A 21,559-nucleotide genomic window follows, 5' to 3' on the forward strand; every position below is an offset into this window, starting at 1 on the left:
AGAAAAAAATGGGGAAATTAGAGGTAACGAACAATTTTTTGTCAAGTACATACTCTCTAATTGTCTCGTTGTCCTAAACTTCATTTAATTGGAAACATCGAAAATAAGATAATACAAATATATAATCTCAATTCAAAATGAAATTCATTTTAATCAATTTAAGAGTGAGTTTATCTCTCAGATTTAACTCAACTTCAAACTATGTCAGATTAGCTTTACGCTCCTTTTTAGTTCTACAGATTCATTACAATTTCATACTTTATGTTCGGATTTTCTCTAGACTCAATTCACATTACTTTAACTTTATTTTATGTATCCTGTTTAATTATTTTTTTTGTTTTCAATAACATTATATTATGAAAATGTAATAAACAATATATAATTAGTTAAATGAAAAGAATATTTAATTATCTAAGATTTTAAACTGACATAATATTATAAAATTTATAGAACACTAATTGATACATGCAATGTCGACTTATTAGAATATATTTAAATAGTGTCAAAGTTAAAATTAATAAAAGATGAGAGAGAGTGAGAGAGAGAAAAGAGAGAGAGAGAGAGTTCCCCTGCAGGAACCTATCAATGGTGGGTGGTCCACTGTTAAGAGAAGAAGAAGACAATCCCCCCCAAAAAACCCCACCTCAGCCAGTAAAACCATATTCATAGATTTCCTACCCCTTGAAATCAACCCTCAAACTCTACGATTCATCTTCCATTCTCATGGAAGTATATCTGACCTTATCATCCCACCCAGAATACGAACGAACTGCAACCATAGATACGCATTTATCAAATATTCATCACCACAATCCCTTCAAAGAGCCATCAAACAGGAAAATGGTCGGAAAATTGGGAAACTTAAACTGAAAGTTAACCCAGCCAAATACGACACACCCAATCAAACCTCCCCCACCTTTCAACCCCAAACAGACCACAGATCAAACACCTTCATCAGAAACTACCAGCCTGCAATCCGGGATCATAGAACCTACAAAGAAGCCACATCCCCCTCCCCTCATGATACAAATCCAAGCCAAAACCAACCTTTACCAGAAACCCCCATTATTCCCCCAAACCCCACCCAAACCAAAAAATACAACCAAACCAAGCTCTTGAACCCCCTCCAAAAATCTTTGAGAGAGAAATGAGTAGATTACGAATTATGCACTCAAGGGTGCTAGGTGAAGAGACGGAAACAGTTAGGGAACAACTTGGAATTGATGAAATGGATGGTGATGAGATCATATCCATTCAAGGCTCAAGAAGTGGTGAACACGATGAGTTATTCCAAAGAAGTGTTATAGCAGTGGCTCATGCCTCCTCCTCATCGGAGATGATTCACAGACACATCCTAGATGAAGGAGTCAATTGTCTAAAAATTAAACCTCTAGGGGGTTTACTCCACCTGATAACATTTGACTCAATAGAAGATAAAGATGCAATGGTGGAAAGTCAATGGCTCCTTAACTGGTTCATGGAAGTCAGACAAGTTAACAGATCAAGTGCAGCCATATGGAGACAGACGAAGTTAATCATATATGGTGTTCCCCTTTCAGCTTGGAATTACGATAATTTCTTCAAGATAGGCAATATCTATGGGAGGGTACTATCAGTAGAATACTCCAGAATGGACTACGCAAAGGTGACGATCATCACGGACTGCTTCTTCCTAATAAACAATCCCATAGTCCTAAAATTAGAGGAGGAAAAATTCAAGATCTTTGTCACAGAGGAGGGTCCAGTGGGAGACAATTGTGCAACCAACAGTAGAGTGGACATTCCTGCAAAACCTGCAGACATCAACCCTCCTGGGCAGATTGAAACCCCTTCGTCAGATGGTGAATCCCAAAAGTCTGGAAGCCCAATGATCAGAACTGACACACAATACGTGGAAGAGTTCGAAAAGTCACCAATTGAGTGGCCACCAGTTGAATTGGGAAGAGACGACAATAATTGCCCTTTTAATGAATCATTGGGCTCCCCCGACAAATCAGCCAAACAGCTATCTCCCAAAAACCATAATAAATCTCTGAGCTCCTTCCCCAAATCACCACCAAGGGGACCACACCAACCAAAAGACACACACATATCTCCAAGACACGTCAGCTTTGAGTTTGAGCCTCACCCTAATCCTGACCCACCTCTTCCCTCACTTGACCATCTTCAAATCTACTCCCCTTCACCAAAATCACTAAAACCCATCAAACTTAACATGGACCTGAACATGAGCCCCAATCTAAAACTCAGCCCAATGAAAAAACAAAAAACCCCTTCTCCATGCCAGTCCAGCCATAATCCATCTACCAGAAATTCTAACCCCTTTAGCCCTCTAGCCCGAAAAAACAAACCAATTTCCCTCTCTTCATCCTCATCTGATCCTTCAATCCCTCCTGGTTTCGAGAACTTCATCCCATCCCCTCTCAAGTCACTTCATGAAACAAAAAGACAAAAAAAGCTTCAAAAGAAAAAGGAAAGAAGAAATAGAAACTCCGCAATTCAAAAGCCTCTCCCAAAACCTCCTTCCCCACGCCCAAACCACCCTTCATCACCAATTCGAGAAGAATCTTATGATTCAATAGCCTCTGAAATCATAGAATTAGGGCTCAATTTGGGAATGAACTTCAATGGGCCCCTAACTGAACTACATAGCAAAATTCGCCACATCCTGGCCCGCCAGCATCATGAATGGAATTCCATTCAGTGATAACCTCTCCCACCTCTCACCAAAAAACCCGAAATGATATTAATCTCCTGGAATATACGCGGTGTCGGTGCAAGAATTAAACGCAGAACCTTGAGGAGACTCCTCAATTCTCACGAACCATGGGTAGTCTTTATCCAAGAATCAAAATTAGAAAACCTCAGCCAGAAAAAAGCAAAATCTCTGTGGAACTGGGACGATATGGAATTCTGCTCAAGTCCCTCCCAAGGAAATTCAGGTGGACTAATCACCCTATGGAGGAACTCACTATTCCTCCTCTCAGCCTCAAGAGTGGAAAGACATTGGATCGCAATAGAAGGTACGCTGATATCTGACTCCTTCCAGTGCATCATGATCAATGTCTATAACTCATGTGACGCTTCCACACGAGCTATCACATGGTCAGAAATAGAAGAGTATTGTGCCATCTCCCAACTTCCCTGCCTAATAGCAGGCGACTTTAATGAAATTCTTGCTTCTAATGAAAGGGGTAGCAAGGATATTGACCCAATAACCTCTGGCCAGTTTCACGATTTCATCTCCACATTACACCTAATGGAAATCTCATCAAGGGAGGGTTGGTTTACCTGGTTTAGAGGCTCTTCAATGAGCAAATTAGACAGATTCCTAGTCCAACCTGAATGGATAACAAAATTATTCCCGCTGATCAATACCTCCATCCTTAAAAGAAGTATCTCAGACCATTGCCCAATCATCCTCAAAACCAGTAACATTGAATGGGGACCAAGACCGTTCAGATTCCAAGATGTATGGTTGACTCACAAGGGATGCCTAGAAACCGTGAAGCAAGCTTGGATGAAAGCAGAAGGTAGACCATTAATGGAGAAACTAAAATCGGTCAAAATAAACCTGAAGACTTGGAACACTCAAGAGTTTGGGAACATCAGCTCAATGATCTCACAGTTAGAAACTGAAATCCATGAATGGGATAATGTTGCCAACACCAGACCCCTTTTGGATGACGAGGTGAAAAAACGAGCTTTGGCCCAACTTGACCTCTGGGACTGGCTCAAGAAACAAGAAATATACTGGGCGCAAAACTCGAGAGTCCAATGGTTAAAAGCAGGCGACAAGAACTCTAAATTCTTCCACACCTTTGCATCTGTAAGAAGAAATAAAAATACAATCTCCTCCTTGGGAATTGATGGCAGAGTGATCGAAAACCCGAATGAAATAAGAAAGGAAGCAGTGAAATATTATGAAAATTTGTTCAAAGAAAAACCCTTCAACAGACCCCTCTTTCCGGACCTAGAGTTCAAGAAACTAACTGATGCCCAAGCCTCAGAACTAACAAAACCCTTCTCTCACTTGGAAATTGACCAGGCAGTGGCGTCTTGTAACCCATCTAAGTCCCCGGGCCCTGATGGATTCAACTTCAAATTCATCAAGGCCTCCTGGGATCTGATAAAGAATGATGTTTATGAAACTATCCAGGAGTTCTGGAACTCTGGCTCCCTCCCCACCGGAAGTAATGTCGCATTCATTGCACTAATCCCAAAAATCCAAAACCCAGATGGTTTTAAAGATTACAGACCAATAAGTATGGTTGGCTGTATCTATAAAATCATAGCCAAACTCCTAGCCGGAAGATTGAAAAACGTGATGAATTCCTTAATTGGACCCCACCAATCTCTCCTCATAGAAGGAAGACAGATTCTTGATAGTGTTCTTATAGCAGGGGAGCTCTTTGATTCGTGCAAAAAAATGAGAAAGGAAGCGATCTTCCTAAAATTAGATTTCCAGAAGGCATTTGACTCGGTTTCTTGGTCCTTCTTATCATGGACCCTGGCTCAGATGGGGTTCCCCCCAAGATGGCTCACATGGATCTCTGAATGTATCTCATCGGCGGCTGCATCTATTCTTATGAATGGAACGCCGACCAAACCTTTTAAATTGCAAAGGGGTCTCCGACAAGGAGACCCCCTCTCACCTTTTCTTTTTGTTATTGCAGCGGAAGTGATGAACCTGATGATAAAAAAGGCGGTATCAAAAGACCTATGGAGCGGAATCAATGTGTGCGAAAATGGCCCAAACATCACACATTTACAGTTTGCGGACGACACAATTCTGTTTACTTCTCCAGACAATCGATCCATCCACAACATCAAGCAAGTTCTCATTCTCTTCCAGCTAACCTCAGGGTTGAAGATCAACTTTCACAAGAGTGAGATCATGGGTATACATGTAGAGGACTCAAGGTTAAGCGAATTAGCCCGGATCTTATGCTGTAAAGTGGGCCGCTTTCCTTTCTCATACCTGGGTCTCCCCATAGGTGGAAAAACCACAAGATTGGCATGTTGGGAACCGGTGATTACAAGAATGAACAAAAAGCTCGCAACTTGGAAGAGTAAATCACTCTCCTTAGGGGGAAGACTCACTTTGATCAAAGCATCCCTAAGCAACCTCCCCATTTACTATATGTCCTTGTACCCCATCCCCATAGGAGTGGTGAATAAAATAATCTCCATCCAGAGGAGATTCCTCTGGAATGGCAGCACAGATAAAAAAGCAATGGCACTGATAAAATGGGACGCAATCCAACTTCCCAAAACCATGGGGGGACTGAACGTAAGTAATTTATTGTACAGGAACCTGGGTCTTCTATCCAAGTGGTGGTGGAGGTTCCTAAGGGAGCCCAACGCACTGTGGCAACAAATTGTCCAGAAAAAGTATAATTGCTCACCAATCACCGGTATGGGAGTATCACATCAGCAAAGAATGAGAGGACCGTGGCAAGTATTGTGCAACGCATTGACGAAAAATCAAGAAGCAGTAAAGATCATGAAGAAAGGGATCAGGAAGCAGCTGGGAGACGGTCATGAGACCCTATTTTGGCATGACCAATGGATTCAAGAGGCACCTCTAAAACAAGCATTCCCAAGACTATTCCGCAAAGCGTTACATCCCTTAGCCTCCGTAGCTTCTATGCGAGCAGGGACCAACTTGGAGGAGGGCTGGGAAATCCCGTGGTCCTGTCCTCTCAGACCACGTGACCAAAGGGAGTTCACAGCGCTTAGGGAACCTGATCAAGTTAAGTGGCTTTTGCATAAATCGGGTACCTTCTCAGTTAACTCCTTCTATTTGGAAATGTATCAAAATTCTCAAACCCTTTTGAGTGAGGTTTCCAGGAAAATGTGGTGTGGACTTGTCCCATTTCGAATCGAGATATTTGTGTGGTTGGCCTTATTGGAAAGAATTAACACAAGGGTTAAACTTGCGGCTCGAAATATCATCCCTTCCTCAGAATCCAATTGTCCTTTGTGCTCATCTGCCCCTGAAGATACCTCCCACCTCTTCCTTCATTGCCCTTTTGCGAGAATGGTCTGGGTCTGGTGGTGTGGGTTATGGGACTTGTCCTGGGTCTGGCCTCTTACACTCGAGGCTGCATATGCACAATGGTCTTTCCCTTGTAAAAATCAGTTCTTCCAGAAAGTGTGGAATGCAGCATTCCAGGTCATTATTTGGTCTATATGGAAAGAACGCAACTCACGAATATTCACCAACTTGAATAGCTCAGCTCAGGAGGTTCAGACCATGGTATTGTTGCGCCTTAGCTGGTGGATTAAAACTTGGAATGACCCCTTCCCATACTCATCAAATGAAATATTGCGAACTCCTCAGTGTCTGTCTTGGCAGGTTTCTAGGAAGAAAGTGCAAATACAAAGACTTCCAACACCAGATAAACTAACATGGGTTATGAATATTTCACCATCACCAGCGCAACGCAATCGGGTCATTGGGGGTGCTCTTTTCAGCAAGAATGGGGAACCATGGTGTGCTTTCTCATGTCTAATACCATATATGGATGACTGCTCAGCAGAAATTTTAGCCATTCACAGATCTCTTCAAATCTCCCTCAACAATGTTCGATTCAGAAGTCATCAAATTGAGATAGAATCACACTCAAAGGAAGCAGTATCGTGGTGCTCAAACCCAGGGAATGGGCCGTGGAACTTTCAGTTCATTCTAAATTTCATTCGAAGTGTTGGGAGAAGAGGCCTTAGAAGCCGGATAAAACTTAGAAGCCTACCAACTTTTTCAGCCACTGATGTCATTAATTCTCTGGGCTTATCCCGCAAGTCAGATACAGTAGTTTGGATGAACTAAGAATTAAGAAGCTTGAAGATTGAAATGTAGTTTGATGGATATTAGCTGTTTTGTTGTACTCCCCAGGGAATTATGATATAAAACTATCAAAAAAAAAATGTCGACTTATTAGATTTAAAAGGCATTCATAAACATAATTAATTGCATAAAAATTTCTACAACATTAGACAAAAGCTACGCACGAAATTGAAAATTATAGTTAGCATTTTGCTATCTTCCTTCTCAAAATATAAAGAAAAAAAGTTCCTCTGCAGAATGGAAAAAAGAAATCATAGCTATTTGAGGAGATGTTTTGAGTTTCGACTGTTTGGTATCTTGACTAGATATTGCGACTATTTTTACTTTGGGTGGACATTAAATTGACACAATGATTTGGGTAACCTCAAAAAAGAACAAAATTCGATGGTAATGACATGCATATGCATATGCATATGCATATGCATGAGTACCAACATTTGCCGACTATTCGCGACGTGGTTCAGGGCATTCAGTAATCAGGGGGCCATAATAATGCACATACGATGTTAAAGATGTCAAATATATGATAATTTAATTGAGTATTGGTGTTAGACTGACATATGAATATGATGACTGGATCTTGGCATCTTGCCATCTTAGATCTTTGTTTATGGAAATGCCACCGCCCCTCCCCTAGTTTCCTCTTTCAAACGCATCTTGCATCTCGTCATCCCTTTGTTATGGGGAATTGAAAATGGGGAAGAAAACAAATTTCATGGTACTATTTCCTTTTTTTTAGTTGTATCATAATTGCTCTAAAACTGCTTAAAATCAAGGAGTTTCTTTCTTCTAAAAACAACAATAACAATTTTAGTAGTTGTTTGATATATAGTAAATTATGCAGGCAATAGAAATTTTCATGATATTCTGAATTGGTTAGTTGTTTGGTTGACTGAAATAGAGAAATTGCGGCAATAAAAATTCCTCGGAAATTGAAGTTCTCACAAAACGTGGGAGTTTATTCACTTAACCCATCCTTGGTCATTCAAAATTCTCACATCATTTCTTACGAATTACAAATTTCTTAATGTCAACCAAACACATTAATCAGTTTCGTAAGAATTACAAAAGGGGATAACTTCCCAAAAAATGAAACTTTTCATGGAAATTAAATTCACATGTATACCAAACGACCACTTAAATATGTGTATTATTGCTTTTGAATACTCATCTAACTAAAAAGACCGAGAAAAAGAATGATTTAATCCCACCTCCGATAAAAGTACAACCTCAGTATTATGTAATTTTTATTGCCATAAACCATAATAATAATTTCATATCAATTTGACACATTTTGCCAATTTCTAGTAAGTGGGTATTATGTAATTCTTCCGAACGTAGTTAAATGGCTAAAATTCAATTAACTAGAAACCTAGCATGTGAACTATCATTCTAACTCTCTTACCCTTACTTGTAAGCTGTAACTTGTAACCCGTAAGTTTTCTCCTTTATTGCTGCTATAGTAAGGTCTTGTTTGGTTGTAAAATCATACTTGCTGGGAAGTTATTTTTTCCATGTATTGAAATTCCTAGGAAGTGTAAATTTGTGTGGTTGATAATGGAAAATAAAACTTCTTATGAGAAGCTCTACTTATCTAGGGGGACCTAGGTAAGTAACTTCCTTCATATTGGAGGAAGTAGAACTTCCTAAGAAGTGGAAATTCCCATGATTTTGTCAACCAAACAACTTCATATACTTCTACTTTCTAGTAATTTGCACTTCCCATAATTTATTTTGTCAACCAAACAAGGTCTAAAAGTAAGACATTGTTCAAGCTAGTAGTATGTGAGATACCACGGGTTGCTCATGAACTAGCTCATTGCTTGCCGTAGATCTTAGGTATAAAAATTTGGTTAGTTCTTCTTGTATTGACTCTTTTATCTTGTATCGACCCAAGTTGCAAAACATGAAGAGAAATATTTAATCATGAGTAAAACTCCAAACAATGATATTTAAAGATATCTTTGATATTATCATTAATATTAACAATATACTCTATCACTTTCATTAATCTCGAATCCAAACAAAATAAAATCCAATCAACATATTACATTCCATTTACACAATTACACCACACAAAAACAAAAAAAGACCTCCCAAGTCCCTACCTTCTAAAATAACCTTTCTTTTCACTCGTCCCTTTCTACCTTCTAAAATAACCTTTCTTTTCACTCGTCCCTTTCTATACAATTCACACCCTTCTTACTATTTTTGTCTTTATATTCCTATATATCCTCCACCCAACAAAACTATCATTTGTCTTATACTATTACTACTACTTTTATAAAATTAAATCCATGTAAATTACAATATTTAAAGAATTTAAAATAATAATAAAAGAAAGAGTATATATATTAATTGGCCAGCTGTTTTTAACCCACCAATAAAATTAAAAAAAGTCAAAATTACCCTCGATGACACGTCACTTTCCAGCACCAACCAGCGCACATTAGCAATCACACTTCGCCCGCGGCGCACGTTAACACTCCGGCGCATCTTTATCGAAATCCACAGACGACTTGTTGGGAGTACCAGAAAGAGGATTCTGCTGAACACCGGCGAAGCGAGAGGAGAAATCAGGGAAATGACCATTATAATCCTCATCAAAATGACCGTTTTGCCCCGGACCCTCATCGAAATTAAGCGCGTAACTCAAAGGATCATACTGGAATTTCCCATTAGAATTATGGTGGTGATGATGATGACGGTGGTTATGACGTCGGCGATTAAACTGACGAATAAACGTCTTCCACTTAGGACCAGCGACGATTTCAGACCATTCTCGAATCTTCTTAAAGGCCTTAAAAGGACGGGCCCACCAACGGTTATGAGTGTCGGCGGTGCGGAAGCGTGTCCAAAACGACGGCGTTTGATCGGAGAGTGAAGAAGTGGTGGAACCCCCAAGAGTGACGTGGCGAGTGGAAGTGGGGCAGAAATAAGGGAAGTTGAAACAGCAACGGTGACGGTGGTTGAAGGTGGTGGTGGTGGTGGTGGTGGTGTTGGATGGAGATTCGTCTTCTTCTTCGAGTGTGATGACTCTCTCTTCCGTTGACATTTTTTGGGGATTTTGTGTGTGTGTTTTTGCGGCGTTGAAGAAGCAGTGAGGAGAGAAAGTGAAAGGGCGCGGGAGGTTTAATGGGATATATTGGGAGAGAGAGAGTGAGTCAGAGGGATAAGGGTGGTTGTTTTGTAACGGGAAGAACTTGGTTACCGGGAGTTACCGGTTAGATTTTTTTTAAAAAAAAATTGAAGTTTTTTTATAATTTAATTTATTTATTTGGGAAGTATGTGGAAATTGTGGGCTCACAAGTTTTGGAGTGTTGTGCACACTACGGGTGCACCTTGATCTTTAGAGGAAAATATTGCTTAATAACGATTTGTCCAAATTTGTTTTTTTTTTTTTTGGGAAATTTGGCATTAAATTAAGGATAATTTGCCAAAAGGGACCTTAGAATTTTTTGTTTTTGCGAGAAGGGACCTTAAAAAAAAAACTTGGCATTTAAAGGCCAAACAACAAAAAATATTGTGACGAAGGACCTTACCACCGGTTTCCGACGTTGACCAATCTTTTCAGGCATTGACTTGCCTCAATTGCTAAATGACACTCCCTAACTTTATAACTGCACTCCATCTAAATACCAAAAACAAACCCAACTCCCTGTCACTTGAACTCCTTTATTTCTCCCTCTCTCTTTCTCTCTCCGAAATTTGAAAACCACCATTAATGATGGTGTGCTGCTGAATATTGAAAGACATCCAACTGATGAATTGCAAAAAGGTAAGTTCACTGTACTATCCTTTATTAAAGTTTTCATCTTTAATCTCTTCATTGCACTAACACAAAACTTTTCGAAAATGGGGAAAAGCAGAGCAAAGCAGTGTAGGAGAGCAAGAAGGAGATTCCCAACTACAAATAATCCAAAAATGAAAAGGGTTTGAACAAAAGCTTGCAAAATCCTAATTAACCTTTGATTGAAAGAGCCAAAATTGAGATAAGAAATGGGAGATGAGGCAGAAATGGTATTTGGGGTACAAAGAAGCAGATATAAGTAAGGGAAATTAGGAGGGAAAAATTTGTCAAAGTAGGGCAAAAAAAGAGGGAAAAATTAGAATAGGAGTGCATTTAGAAATTGAGGCAAGTCAATGTCTGAAAAGATTGGTCAAAGTCGGAAACCGGTGGTAAGGTCCTTCGTCACAATATTTTTTGTTGTTTGGCCTTTAAATGCCAACTTTTTTTTTAAAGGTCCCTTCTCGCAAAAACAAAAAATTCTAAGGTCCCTTTTGACAAATTATCCTTAAATTAAATTAAGTTCCACCAGAGTAGTAATACTTTGAGGAAAAGAATCAAACCATACAACCTCAAAGTTGCATAAAAACTCCCAATGAGCTAACAGGTGGGCAACAACATTGCCTGCTCGTTTCACATGAGAAAAGAAAAGGACTCAAAGTTCAAATACAATTTATTAATATCATCAAAAACATGAAATAAAGGCGAGCATCATACTTGTTTTTCACAGCACTAATAACAAGTAAAGAGTCCCCTTCAAAAATGATCTTTACATAGCCAAATCGTCGCACAAGTTCAACGGCGCATACAACACCGCCGTAGCTTTAACCGTAGTAGAGAACCACTTCGCAACCACACACCTCACCCCCATCACAACCACATCACCGATTGAGTTGCCAAACACCACACCCAAACCCACCTCCCCATTGTGATTAATGTGTGCGTCGAAGTTGGCCTTTAGCATCATATCAGGGGGCTTGCACCATGAGAAAGTCGGAGCTGACAGTCCACCTTTGGACTTAAACACGCTCTCCGCATACAAACAATAATCATTCACGAGTTTCACAAAACTCGCAGCCACCCTAAGAGCATCTACATCATCTTGCTTGAAAATGTGTTTGTTACGACAAAAGCATACTGCCCACATGAGAGAGCATATAGTGTGTAACTCATCCCACGTACATTGCAAATGCGTCATCAAAAGATGTAGAAGCGATATTTGATAGTAGGGAGCCAAAAGTGCTCACCTACCAAATCGCTAAAGCATATTTGCATAAACTGATAAGTCAATGACCATAAACTAATAAAATACATTAAACTAATAAGCATTTGGCATAAACTAATACAAAGTTTGATAAACTGAAGCTCGTCTCAGTCATCAAAAGGACTGCGCATCATGCTTTGATATATTTTTTATTGGAAAATTCCACTTGTTACCACTGTAGTTTTAGGCTTTTCCATTTGGTGCCCATTTTTTTTGGATTATATATGGTACCACTTTAGTTTGGACTAATTCTATATCGTAATATTATGTTAAATAATACGTTAGTTTGGGGGTTAAATAGGGTTAGAAATTTATCTAATTTTATGTAATAAAGGTTTTGAGAGTCATTTTTGTCTTTAACGACCAAATTTAAGGTCCAATTTGGTAAAAAAATACTAATAAGTTGGCATTTTTTGACATGTAAAACGAGGTTCAAGTTGTTTTTCTCCAATTTCGACTTAATTTTGACCATAAGAGCCAAAATAACTCACAAACCTTAGCTGAATAATTCTTGATGCACCAGACATGTACACGAGGCAAACTACTAATCCTAATTAAATCAAAACTAATGTTTTATTTAAGAAAATGTTATGATAGATAATAAGTACAAACTATAATAGTAAAATGTAGAATCCAAAAAACAATTTGGTACCAAATAAAAGAAGTCAAAAGTGCAATAATAAGTACAAATTGTGTTGTTTATCCAACTACCAAAAGAAAAATATCGTGACCCAAAAATTCAGGCAAAAAATTAATCTAATTGTGAGAAAATAATGATTTATCTAGTATGAAAGCAACTTATGTCAAGGGCCTACACTTAGGTGGCATATCAACGAGAGTGAAACATGATCACAATGGTGGATGGGTCCGTTTGGTTATCATTTTCTATTTCTGAAAATCAAAGCACAAATGGTTGAGATTACTGATGCTTAATTATTTTTATATAGTGCGATGTGTGTCCCTATACTCAACTCAACAGGGGATAAACGAAGCATATGCCAACGCTACACTTCCTGGAATTCGATGACAATACTTGATAATGATTGGCGCTAATTGCTCTGTCCTTAGTAGTCAAATAACTAGATCATAGACTATGTTGAATCTTCAATGATTGCTAGGATTTACTTTTTCTTTTCTTATGAAACTAGGATTATTTTACACTTCACTGACGCTTTATGTAAAAAATATTAATACTGCCTGGTAACATTTTTTAATGCTAAATGTATCAAAAGTTTCGAAATGCTTGTATTCTAAGGTTAGATATTAAGACTATATATAGGTGATAATAGGGTAATACAATAGTAGCAAATTGCAGCTCCAAAGTGAAGCTTGTCTTGAGCCCATTTCGAGCCTAAAGTTAATCTTTTGAAACTTTAGACTTCAAAGTCAAGATTGGACAGTTTTCGAACATAGTTAAAATATCTATAAATGTCATTTTACTCAAACAAATGACGATAAAGCTTTTAGTAATCAGTTAATTATTACCAAACACATATATAGAAAAAGTTGTCAAATCAACCGTCAAATCTGTTAAACAAAATGTTAAAGCTCTAACAGCAAACTCTAAACTCTAACAGCTAAACTTTATTCACTAAACAGGAGCGAATCTAAAGTGCTCAGGATAACCGTTTAAGTAGTTTTTTTTGAGCTTGAACATAATTCAGTTTTTGTTCTTTTACTAATCCAACTCTTAGTAATATTGTACGCTTATCTCTCTAAATAATATGTAATATTTTGGCAATTAGCATCCAACCAATAACACCACTCACAAACAACAAACCGAAAATACAAGACTATATGTATTATTTGTACTCCATTGAATTTCATAAATTGGTGAAAACTTAAGTAAATTCACCCGCAGTCAAAAAAGTTACATATGAACAATTTTTTCTTGGTGTGTGTAATAGAGTCACAAAGACCTAGCAAAGATAAATTAAGAAAAAAATCTTCAGTAAAGAAATTTTATACAACTAAAAAAAAAAAAATCAAGAAAGAGCAGGAATTCCATTCTTGCCCAAATCCATCGACGTTCGAGAAGAAAGAGGAATAGAAGCAAAACGAGAAGAGAAATCCGGAAAATAACCATCTTCCTCGGAATTACCATTCTGCCCCGGTCCATCATCAAAGTTAAGCGCATAACTCAAAGGATCATATTGGAATTTCCCAGAAGCAGCACCATTCTTGCCAGTACCACGATTAAATCGGCGAATAAAAGTCTTCCATTTAGGCCCAGCAATGATCTCGGACCACTCTCTTATTTTCTTAAGGCCCTTTAAAGGCCCAGCCCACCACTTATTCTCAATCTCAGCCGTCTGTTGCAGCCTCTCCCACATCGACGGCGACGATGATGACCCGGAAAATCCACCGGATCGGGCCGGGCTGGGTCGGGACCCGAAACAGGGGATGAAGGAACAACATCGGGCTTTAGATGAGAAGGTTTCCATGATGAGTGCTTCGTCTTCGTCTGTGATATTCTGTTGGTTACCGGAAACTGGGAGTTCCGGTGATTCCGGTTTATCGGTTTTGGTTTCCTTTGACATTCTTTCTATGGTATAACCATTTCCATTCCCATTCCCTTCCATCATGATGTTGGTGTGCGATGAAAAGTGAAGAGTGAAAAGAGTGTGTTGTTGTGTTTGTGAGGGGGAAAGAGAGAGAGAGAGAGAGGTGTAAAGGGAATGAAGAGAAAGAGAGGGAGGAATGGGAATAATGGATTGATTTATAGAAGAATAAAAAAGGAGAAAGGGGAGGATGTTGGAGGGTGACAGTAGGGGTGGGAGCTGGAAGTACTATCAGACATGGGAGGGCGGTAGGGAAGATAAAATGAGGAGTGAGAGTGCACAACTCATTTTCTCTATTTCCTAAGATCCAAATCTATTTTATAACAAAATTATACTACATCTGGTTTTATAAAGAAATATCCGCTTAGAATCTTGGCACTATCGAGAAGTAAATAAATTCTTTTGCGTCGGTCTTTTTTTTTTACTTCCTCTTTTTTTTAAGTACAACAAAAAAAGTATTTTTTTGTAAGATATATAAAATATTCCATTGTATTTAGAAAGAAAATGAAGAAATATTTTCTTTACTTGCAAGAAATCTCATTTTAAAAAGTTGCATATGAATATTGACATTTTTTATATTCTCTCTTCTTTGCTCCTAGCACATGCGGTCCTTTTTTCATTTTTTTTTCCTTATCTCATAAATTCTTATGTTATTATTTAATATGCAAGTGAAAAAATGAGAAAGTATATATACGACAAAACATAATCAAGAAAAAGAACAATAGTTATGTTGCAAAAGATTTATTATACACCGAGGTATACTGTGAACATAGTACGTTCAAGGTTTTTTTCTTCTCATAACTCATTTGAGATAATCCGAATGAGCAACATATACTAAAAAAGGAGAGTTTTAAATGAGTAAACGAACGAAATTAGTTTTAGATGTACTGTACACATGATATATCCGGGTGTATGATGAATTAACTCATTAGGTAGGCTTTATTTTTCTTGTAACTGAGAGATATAAAGAGTATGAACTGATTGTGATTTTTTCCATATGTATAAAGTTTAGAGGAACAAAAAGCTAGTATTCTTTCCATTCTATTTTTTTTTTTTCTTTTATAAAAGCTTTTGAAGTCAATTTCTAACTTATTTTAAATAAAAAGGTCAATTTCTAACCATTTGCTTGATATCTTATAATTGAAAATTACAGAAAATAAATCTTTTTGAAACACTTCTTTCTGAAGGAAAAAAATAATAAACTAGTAGATTTTCGTAATAAGCATTTGGGATAGATTTTTTTGGTTCTATACATTTTAGATTGATGAAAATATCTTATATATTGGTTTTGGCTAAGACTAACTTTTACCAATCAACATCTTATATGTTGCTGCCATTCGTTCACTAATAAGAAACATGCACATTTTCTTTTACGAAATATTTTGGTCTTACATTCCCTCTTTATATATTATTCATGTTCAAAAATAATCTGAAAATAATACTTTCACCTGCACTAGAAAAACAAAAACATATTTAATGTGCAATTGACACAAAAAGTTATTACCATTTATAAATTACTACGAGTAATAATTTATTATTTAATTACTCCTGATGCTCCTACTCAAAAGTCAAGAAATGAGGATGTAAGAGTACTCCGAATGGTTGTCCTCCTTGTCGGTTATGAGGAGAGAGAGTGTAAAAGTATTATTAATTTATTAGGAGAGAGAAAAAAGTTGGGCAAAAAATTAATGTTCAGCTCTTCATGATGGACCAAGAAAAAGAGGAGCAAAGAAGGATTTGAAGGAAAGAGAAAATATGGTGGGGTATGTGGAAGAGTGAGAAAGTAATTATGAGTTTATATGTAATAACTAGCTGATGTCACTTTTAGTTTTCTTCTGTTATTAGATATTTCCTTATGCAGTTAGTTAGTTGTAACTAACTCTTCTATAAATACTCTTCTGTAATAATATTTGAGGCACTAAATACAACAGATTTGAGGAGAATAATTTCTTTCTCTTTCTTTCTTTCACTTTCTCTCATTACATTTCTCATGGTATCAGAGCGGGTTCGTTTCTTCTTGACCTGCGAATAATCTCAAAATCAATTTGTTAATTGATCTTTCTTGAAATTGAAGATTGTGAAAATTAATGGCGGAAAATTCTGGAGATTCTGTCAATTCAGTCAATACTGATAACAATGTAAGTATCAGCTATAACGATCCTTTTTACATTTCTAATTCAGATCAAACTATGAACAAATTAGTTGCAATCAATTTGAATTCAACTAATTTTGTTAGCTGGAAAAGAAATGTAAAACGTGCTTTGATTGCGAAGAATAAGCTTGGTTTTCTTGATGGTTCAATTACGAAACCTAATTCTGAGGATAAGGATTTCAATAGATGGATTAGATGTGACTATCTGATTACCTGTTGGTTAATGAACTCAATGGAACCAGAAATTAGTGAGAATTTTACTTTCGTAGAAAGTTCAATTCAGTTATGGAGTGAAGTTTGTGAGAGGTATGGTCAGTCCAATGGACCTCAGATTTATCAATTGAAGAAAGATTTGGAGAAATTAAAACAAGAAAACATGTCTGTTGTGGTTTATTTTGGAAAGATGAAACGTTTATGGATGAACTCCAGAACTTAAGGAATTTTCCAGATTGCAGTTGTGGAGCACTGTCTAAATGCAGTTGCAATTTTATGAAGAAGATTACAGAATTTCAGGCAGAAGAAAAGTTAGTTGAATTCCTGCTTGGACTCAATGATGGCTATGACAATGTTATAACTAACATTCTGTCAATGGATCCTTTGCCTTCAATTAATAGAGCATTTGCTTTAGCTCAACAGATTGAGAAGCAAAAACAAATATCTGGATTTCAAAATTTAATTCCAGAAGTAAGTGCTCTTGCTGTGCAACGAAATTATGGTGGAAAGAGAGACTGGAAGAAAGATAAGTTGGACAAACTGAACTTGCATTGTGATTATTGCAAGAGTAAAGGACATACTAAAGATCAGTGTTTCAAGCTCATTGGCTTCCCTGACTGGTATCACAAGAAACCAGGGCCTATTTCTGTTCATTCCAACTCTGGAAAATTGAGTGCTCATGTTACTTCTGACAACAATCTTGAAGATACACCTCTTGAATATACTGCTGCTGGACCTTCTGATGCTGCAGTTCACCATGTTGACAGTGCTATGCTTCATTCCATGTTCCAAGACTTCCTTAAAACTGTGTAAGCAAAGCAAGTTGTTGGAGAATCTTCTAACAACTTGACCTCTTCTGCTCACTTGGCAGGTACATTTCTTAAGGCAATATGGATAATTGATTCTGGTGCTACTGATCACATGGTTTATGATACTAAATTATTCTCTGATAAAAGAAAACTTGCCAAAGCTATTAAAGTTGGATTGCCTGATGGTAGCTACACTTTAGTTTCTGAAATGGGTACTGTAGTGGTATGTGCCAATATCACTCTGTATGATGTGTTGCTTGTTCCTAATTTTAAACATAATTTATTGTCTGTGGGAAAATTGGCTGATCATAGCAAAATTGCAGTTCATTTTACTGGTTCTGAGTGTATGTTTGTGAATGCTGCTGGTAAAAGATTGATTCAAGGAACTAAAGTAGGTGGTCTCTATTATCTTAGTGTGCATCAATCTACTCATGAGTCACAAGCTTGTATTTCATCCACTGCCAAATATGTTCCACCTCATAGAGCCAATTCTACATCCAAATTATCTCTTCCAATCCTTCATGAAAGATTAGGACACTCTTCTATATCAAGAATGAAGTATGTGAATGCTTCACTTTGTTCTCATTCACCTGAATTCTTCTGTGAGATATGTGTTTTTGCAAAACATCACAAATCTCCCTTTCCTAGAAGTGTTTCTAGAGCCTCTGAGTCCTTTGCTCTTATCCACATAGACCTTTGGGGCCCATATAGAATCAAAACCCTTCATGGAGCATCCTATTTTCTAACTATCCTGGATGATTTTAGTAGAACTACATGGACCTTCTTATTACAGAACAAACAACAAGTTTATAAAACCATAGCCAATTTCCTAGCTCATGTTGAAACACAATACACTAAATCTGTTAAAAGCATAAGATCTGATAATGGCACTGAAATAATACAAGAACAATGCCTTGATCTCTTCTGTACTAAAGGTATATATCATCAAAGAAGTATACCTGGTGTTCCCCAACAAAATGGGAGAGTTGAAAGGAAACATAAACACCTTCTTGAGGTTGCTAGGGCTTTGAAATTTCAAGCCAACATGCCTTCTCATTTCTGGGGAGAGTGTCTCCTCACTGCTACATTTCTTATTAACAAAATTCCTACTCCACTTCTTAACTGGAAAAGTCCTTTTGAAGCTTTAACTAATCACAAGCTAGCTTATGACCTTCTTAGAGTGTTTTGTTGTCTCTGTTATGCCCACAATACTGATAAACAAAAGGATAAGTTCAGTCCTAGAGCTGTCAAGTGCATGTTCTTAGGATATCCTTTTGGACAAAAAGGTTACAAAGTATATGATTTAACCTCTAAGAAATGTTTTGTCTCTAGAGATGTTATCTTTGAAGAGACTATATTTCCTTTTCAACCCACTGCTTCATTCCCTTCCACATTATCCAACTCACCTACTGTAACTTCTCTTCACAATCACATAGACCTATCAGATCCTATTCATACTCCTGTCTTAGTTTCAAATCCTAATTCTGAATCTAATCCTCTTCCTTCCTTATCATCATCTATTTCTTCTCCTCCTTCTATTTCACACTCTCCTCCAAACAATTCTACTTCTTCATCTCCTATTCTTGATGCTGAACATCCTATTCCTGAGCCTGATGTTCCTGTTTCATCTCATATATCACCTACTGATCCTGTTCCTATCATCAATCATCAGCCTATCATTGATTCTCATCTTATATCTACTGATGCTCCTACTCTCAGACACTCTACTAGACTGTCTAAACCACCTATCAAATTACAAGACTTTGTTTGCTCTACTCTTCCTCAATCCTCTCCTTCTAATTCTTTCTCTGTTACCTCTTCTCTTCCTATTTCTGAACCACATTCTTATGCTCAAGCTTGCTTAATTCCTGAGTGGCAGGATGCCATGGATAAAGAGATCCTTGCTTTAGAAAAGAATGATACATGGACCTTGACTTCATTACCAGTAGGAAAGAAGGCTATAGCTTCTAAATGGATTTTCAAGATTAAACTTAATCCCAATGGCACTGTGGAGAGATATAAAGCTAGCTTGGTGGCTGTTGGTTATCAACAAGTAGCTGGGAAAGATTATACTCACACTTTTTCCCCAGTTGCAAAAATAGCTACTGTCAGAGTAGTTATTTCTCTTGCTACTGCCAAAGGGTGGCCTTTATGTCAATTAGACATAAATAATGCCTTCTTGCATGGTTTCTTAGATGAAGAAGTGTTTATGAAACCCCCTTTAGGCTATACAAAAGCAAAGCCAGGTGATGTATGCAAGTTAAAGAGGTCTTTATATGGTCTCAAGCAAGCTTCTAGGCAATGGAACAAAGAATTATGCAAGTTTCTCTCCTCACATGGGTTTGTTCAATCTATTCAAGACTATTCTTTGTTTACAAGCAGCAAGATGGTGAATTTTTACTTGTACTTGTTTACGTGGATGATATGGTTTTAACTGGTACAAGTCAACCTCAGATTGATGTTCTAAAATCTTCTCTTGATGGGGCTTTTACTATCAAGGATCTGGGTCACATGAAGTATTTTATAGGCATTGAAGTCCTCAGAAATCAACATGGTACTTTCCTTAGTCAAAGGAAATATATTTCAGATATTCTTCAAGACTTTACATTATCTCATAGTGAACCTATCAATACTCCTCTGCCTAAGGGTCTAGGTTTATCTACAGATGTTGGAGCAGTTCTTGCCAATCCTGAAACATATAGACAGCTTGTAGGTAGGCTGTTATATCTTAATATCACAAGGCCAGATCTCTCATATACTACTCAACACCTGAGTCAGTTTCTTAGTTGTCCAAGAGAACCTCATATGCAAGCTGCTCTTCATGTTGTGAAATATCTTCATAACACCATTGATTTGGGCCTTTATTATCCTGCTGCTTGTGATTTACATCTACAAGGTTATAGTGATGCTGATTGGAGTTCGTGTGTTTTTAGTTGCAAATCTCTGAGTGCTTATTGCATGTTTTTGGGCTCTCATTTGGTTTCTTGGAAAACCAAGAAACAAAAGACTGTGAGTAAGTCTTCTGCTGAAGCTGAGTATAGGAGTATGTCTAGTGCTGCTTCTGAAATGGTGTGGTTAGAAGGTTTAATGCAAGATTTAAATCATCAAGTGCAACTACCTATTAAATTATTCTGTGATAACTCTGCTGCTGAACACATTGCGCAGAATCCAGTCTTCCATGAGAGGACAAAGCACTTGAATAGAGACTGTCACTATGTCAGGGAACAAGTGGTCTCAGGCTTCCTTCAGACTTCTCATGTTTCCAGCTCTCTTCAACTTGCAGACCTCCTCACAAAGCCTCTCTCAGGTCCTCAACATCAGCATCTCTCTTCCAAGCTTGGTTTGGTTCATTCTTCCCATTTCCAGCTTGCAGGGGGAATATGAGTTTATATGTAATAACTAGTTGATGTCACTTTTAGTTTTCTTCTGTTATTAGATATTTCCTTATGCAGTTAGTTAGTTGTAACTAACTCTTCTATAAATACTCTTCTGTAATAATGTTTGAGGCACTAAATACAACAGATTTGAGGAGAATAATTTCTTTCTCTTTCTTTCTTTCTTTCACTTTCTCTCATTACATTTCTCAGTAATAGAATAATCAATGACCCCAAACTATAGGGCAACCATTGGTTGTGCTCTAAAGAATATAAGGATATAATTATTATGATCTTCTAATACAATCCCATCAAGACACTTAATATATCACTAACGCTTGAATTTTATAATACAAAGTTACACATGGTATACAATTGATAGATGGTGGACTCGTAAGTCGTATCTACCATTCTAATGGTAGACACGAGCCAAAACACAACCCAAAAAACATAAAACACGTGAAACTAATATACATCAATTGTTCTCCAATGACCATCAATTTTGACATTCTCCTATGTTAACATTTATCTTTATGTTTCTTAGTTTGT

The 21,559-nt window shown here is 37.4% G+C and overlaps 1 protein-coding gene across 1 annotated transcript; it reads right to left on the bottom strand.

Annotated features, from left to right (window-relative positions):
• Window positions 1-13,701: 13,701 nt before the first annotated feature.
• Window positions 13,702-14,809, bottom strand: LOC104894244 (hypothetical protein). Its single transcript, XM_010680432.4, has one exon. It carries the CDS (start codon window positions 14,484-14,486, stop codon window positions 13,887-13,889), a length of 600 nt encoding a protein of 199 aa, XP_010678734.2. The 5' UTR covers window positions 14,487-14,809; the 3' UTR covers window positions 13,702-13,886.
• Between the last annotated feature and the right edge of the window lie 6,750 nt (window positions 14,810-21,559).

The sequence above is a fragment of the Beta vulgaris genome, chromosome 5 (assembly GCF_026745355.1).
Source record: "Beta vulgaris subsp. vulgaris cultivar EL10 chromosome 5, EL10.2, whole genome shotgun sequence".
NCBI classification, from domain to species: Eukaryota; Viridiplantae; Streptophyta; class Magnoliopsida; order Caryophyllales; family Amaranthaceae; genus Beta; species Beta vulgaris.

Coding starts and splice junctions, on each gene's coding strand:
- LOC104894244 (XM_010680432.4), bottom strand. CDS start 14,486: ATGATGGAAGGGAATGGGAATGGAAATGGTTATACCATAGAAAGAATG.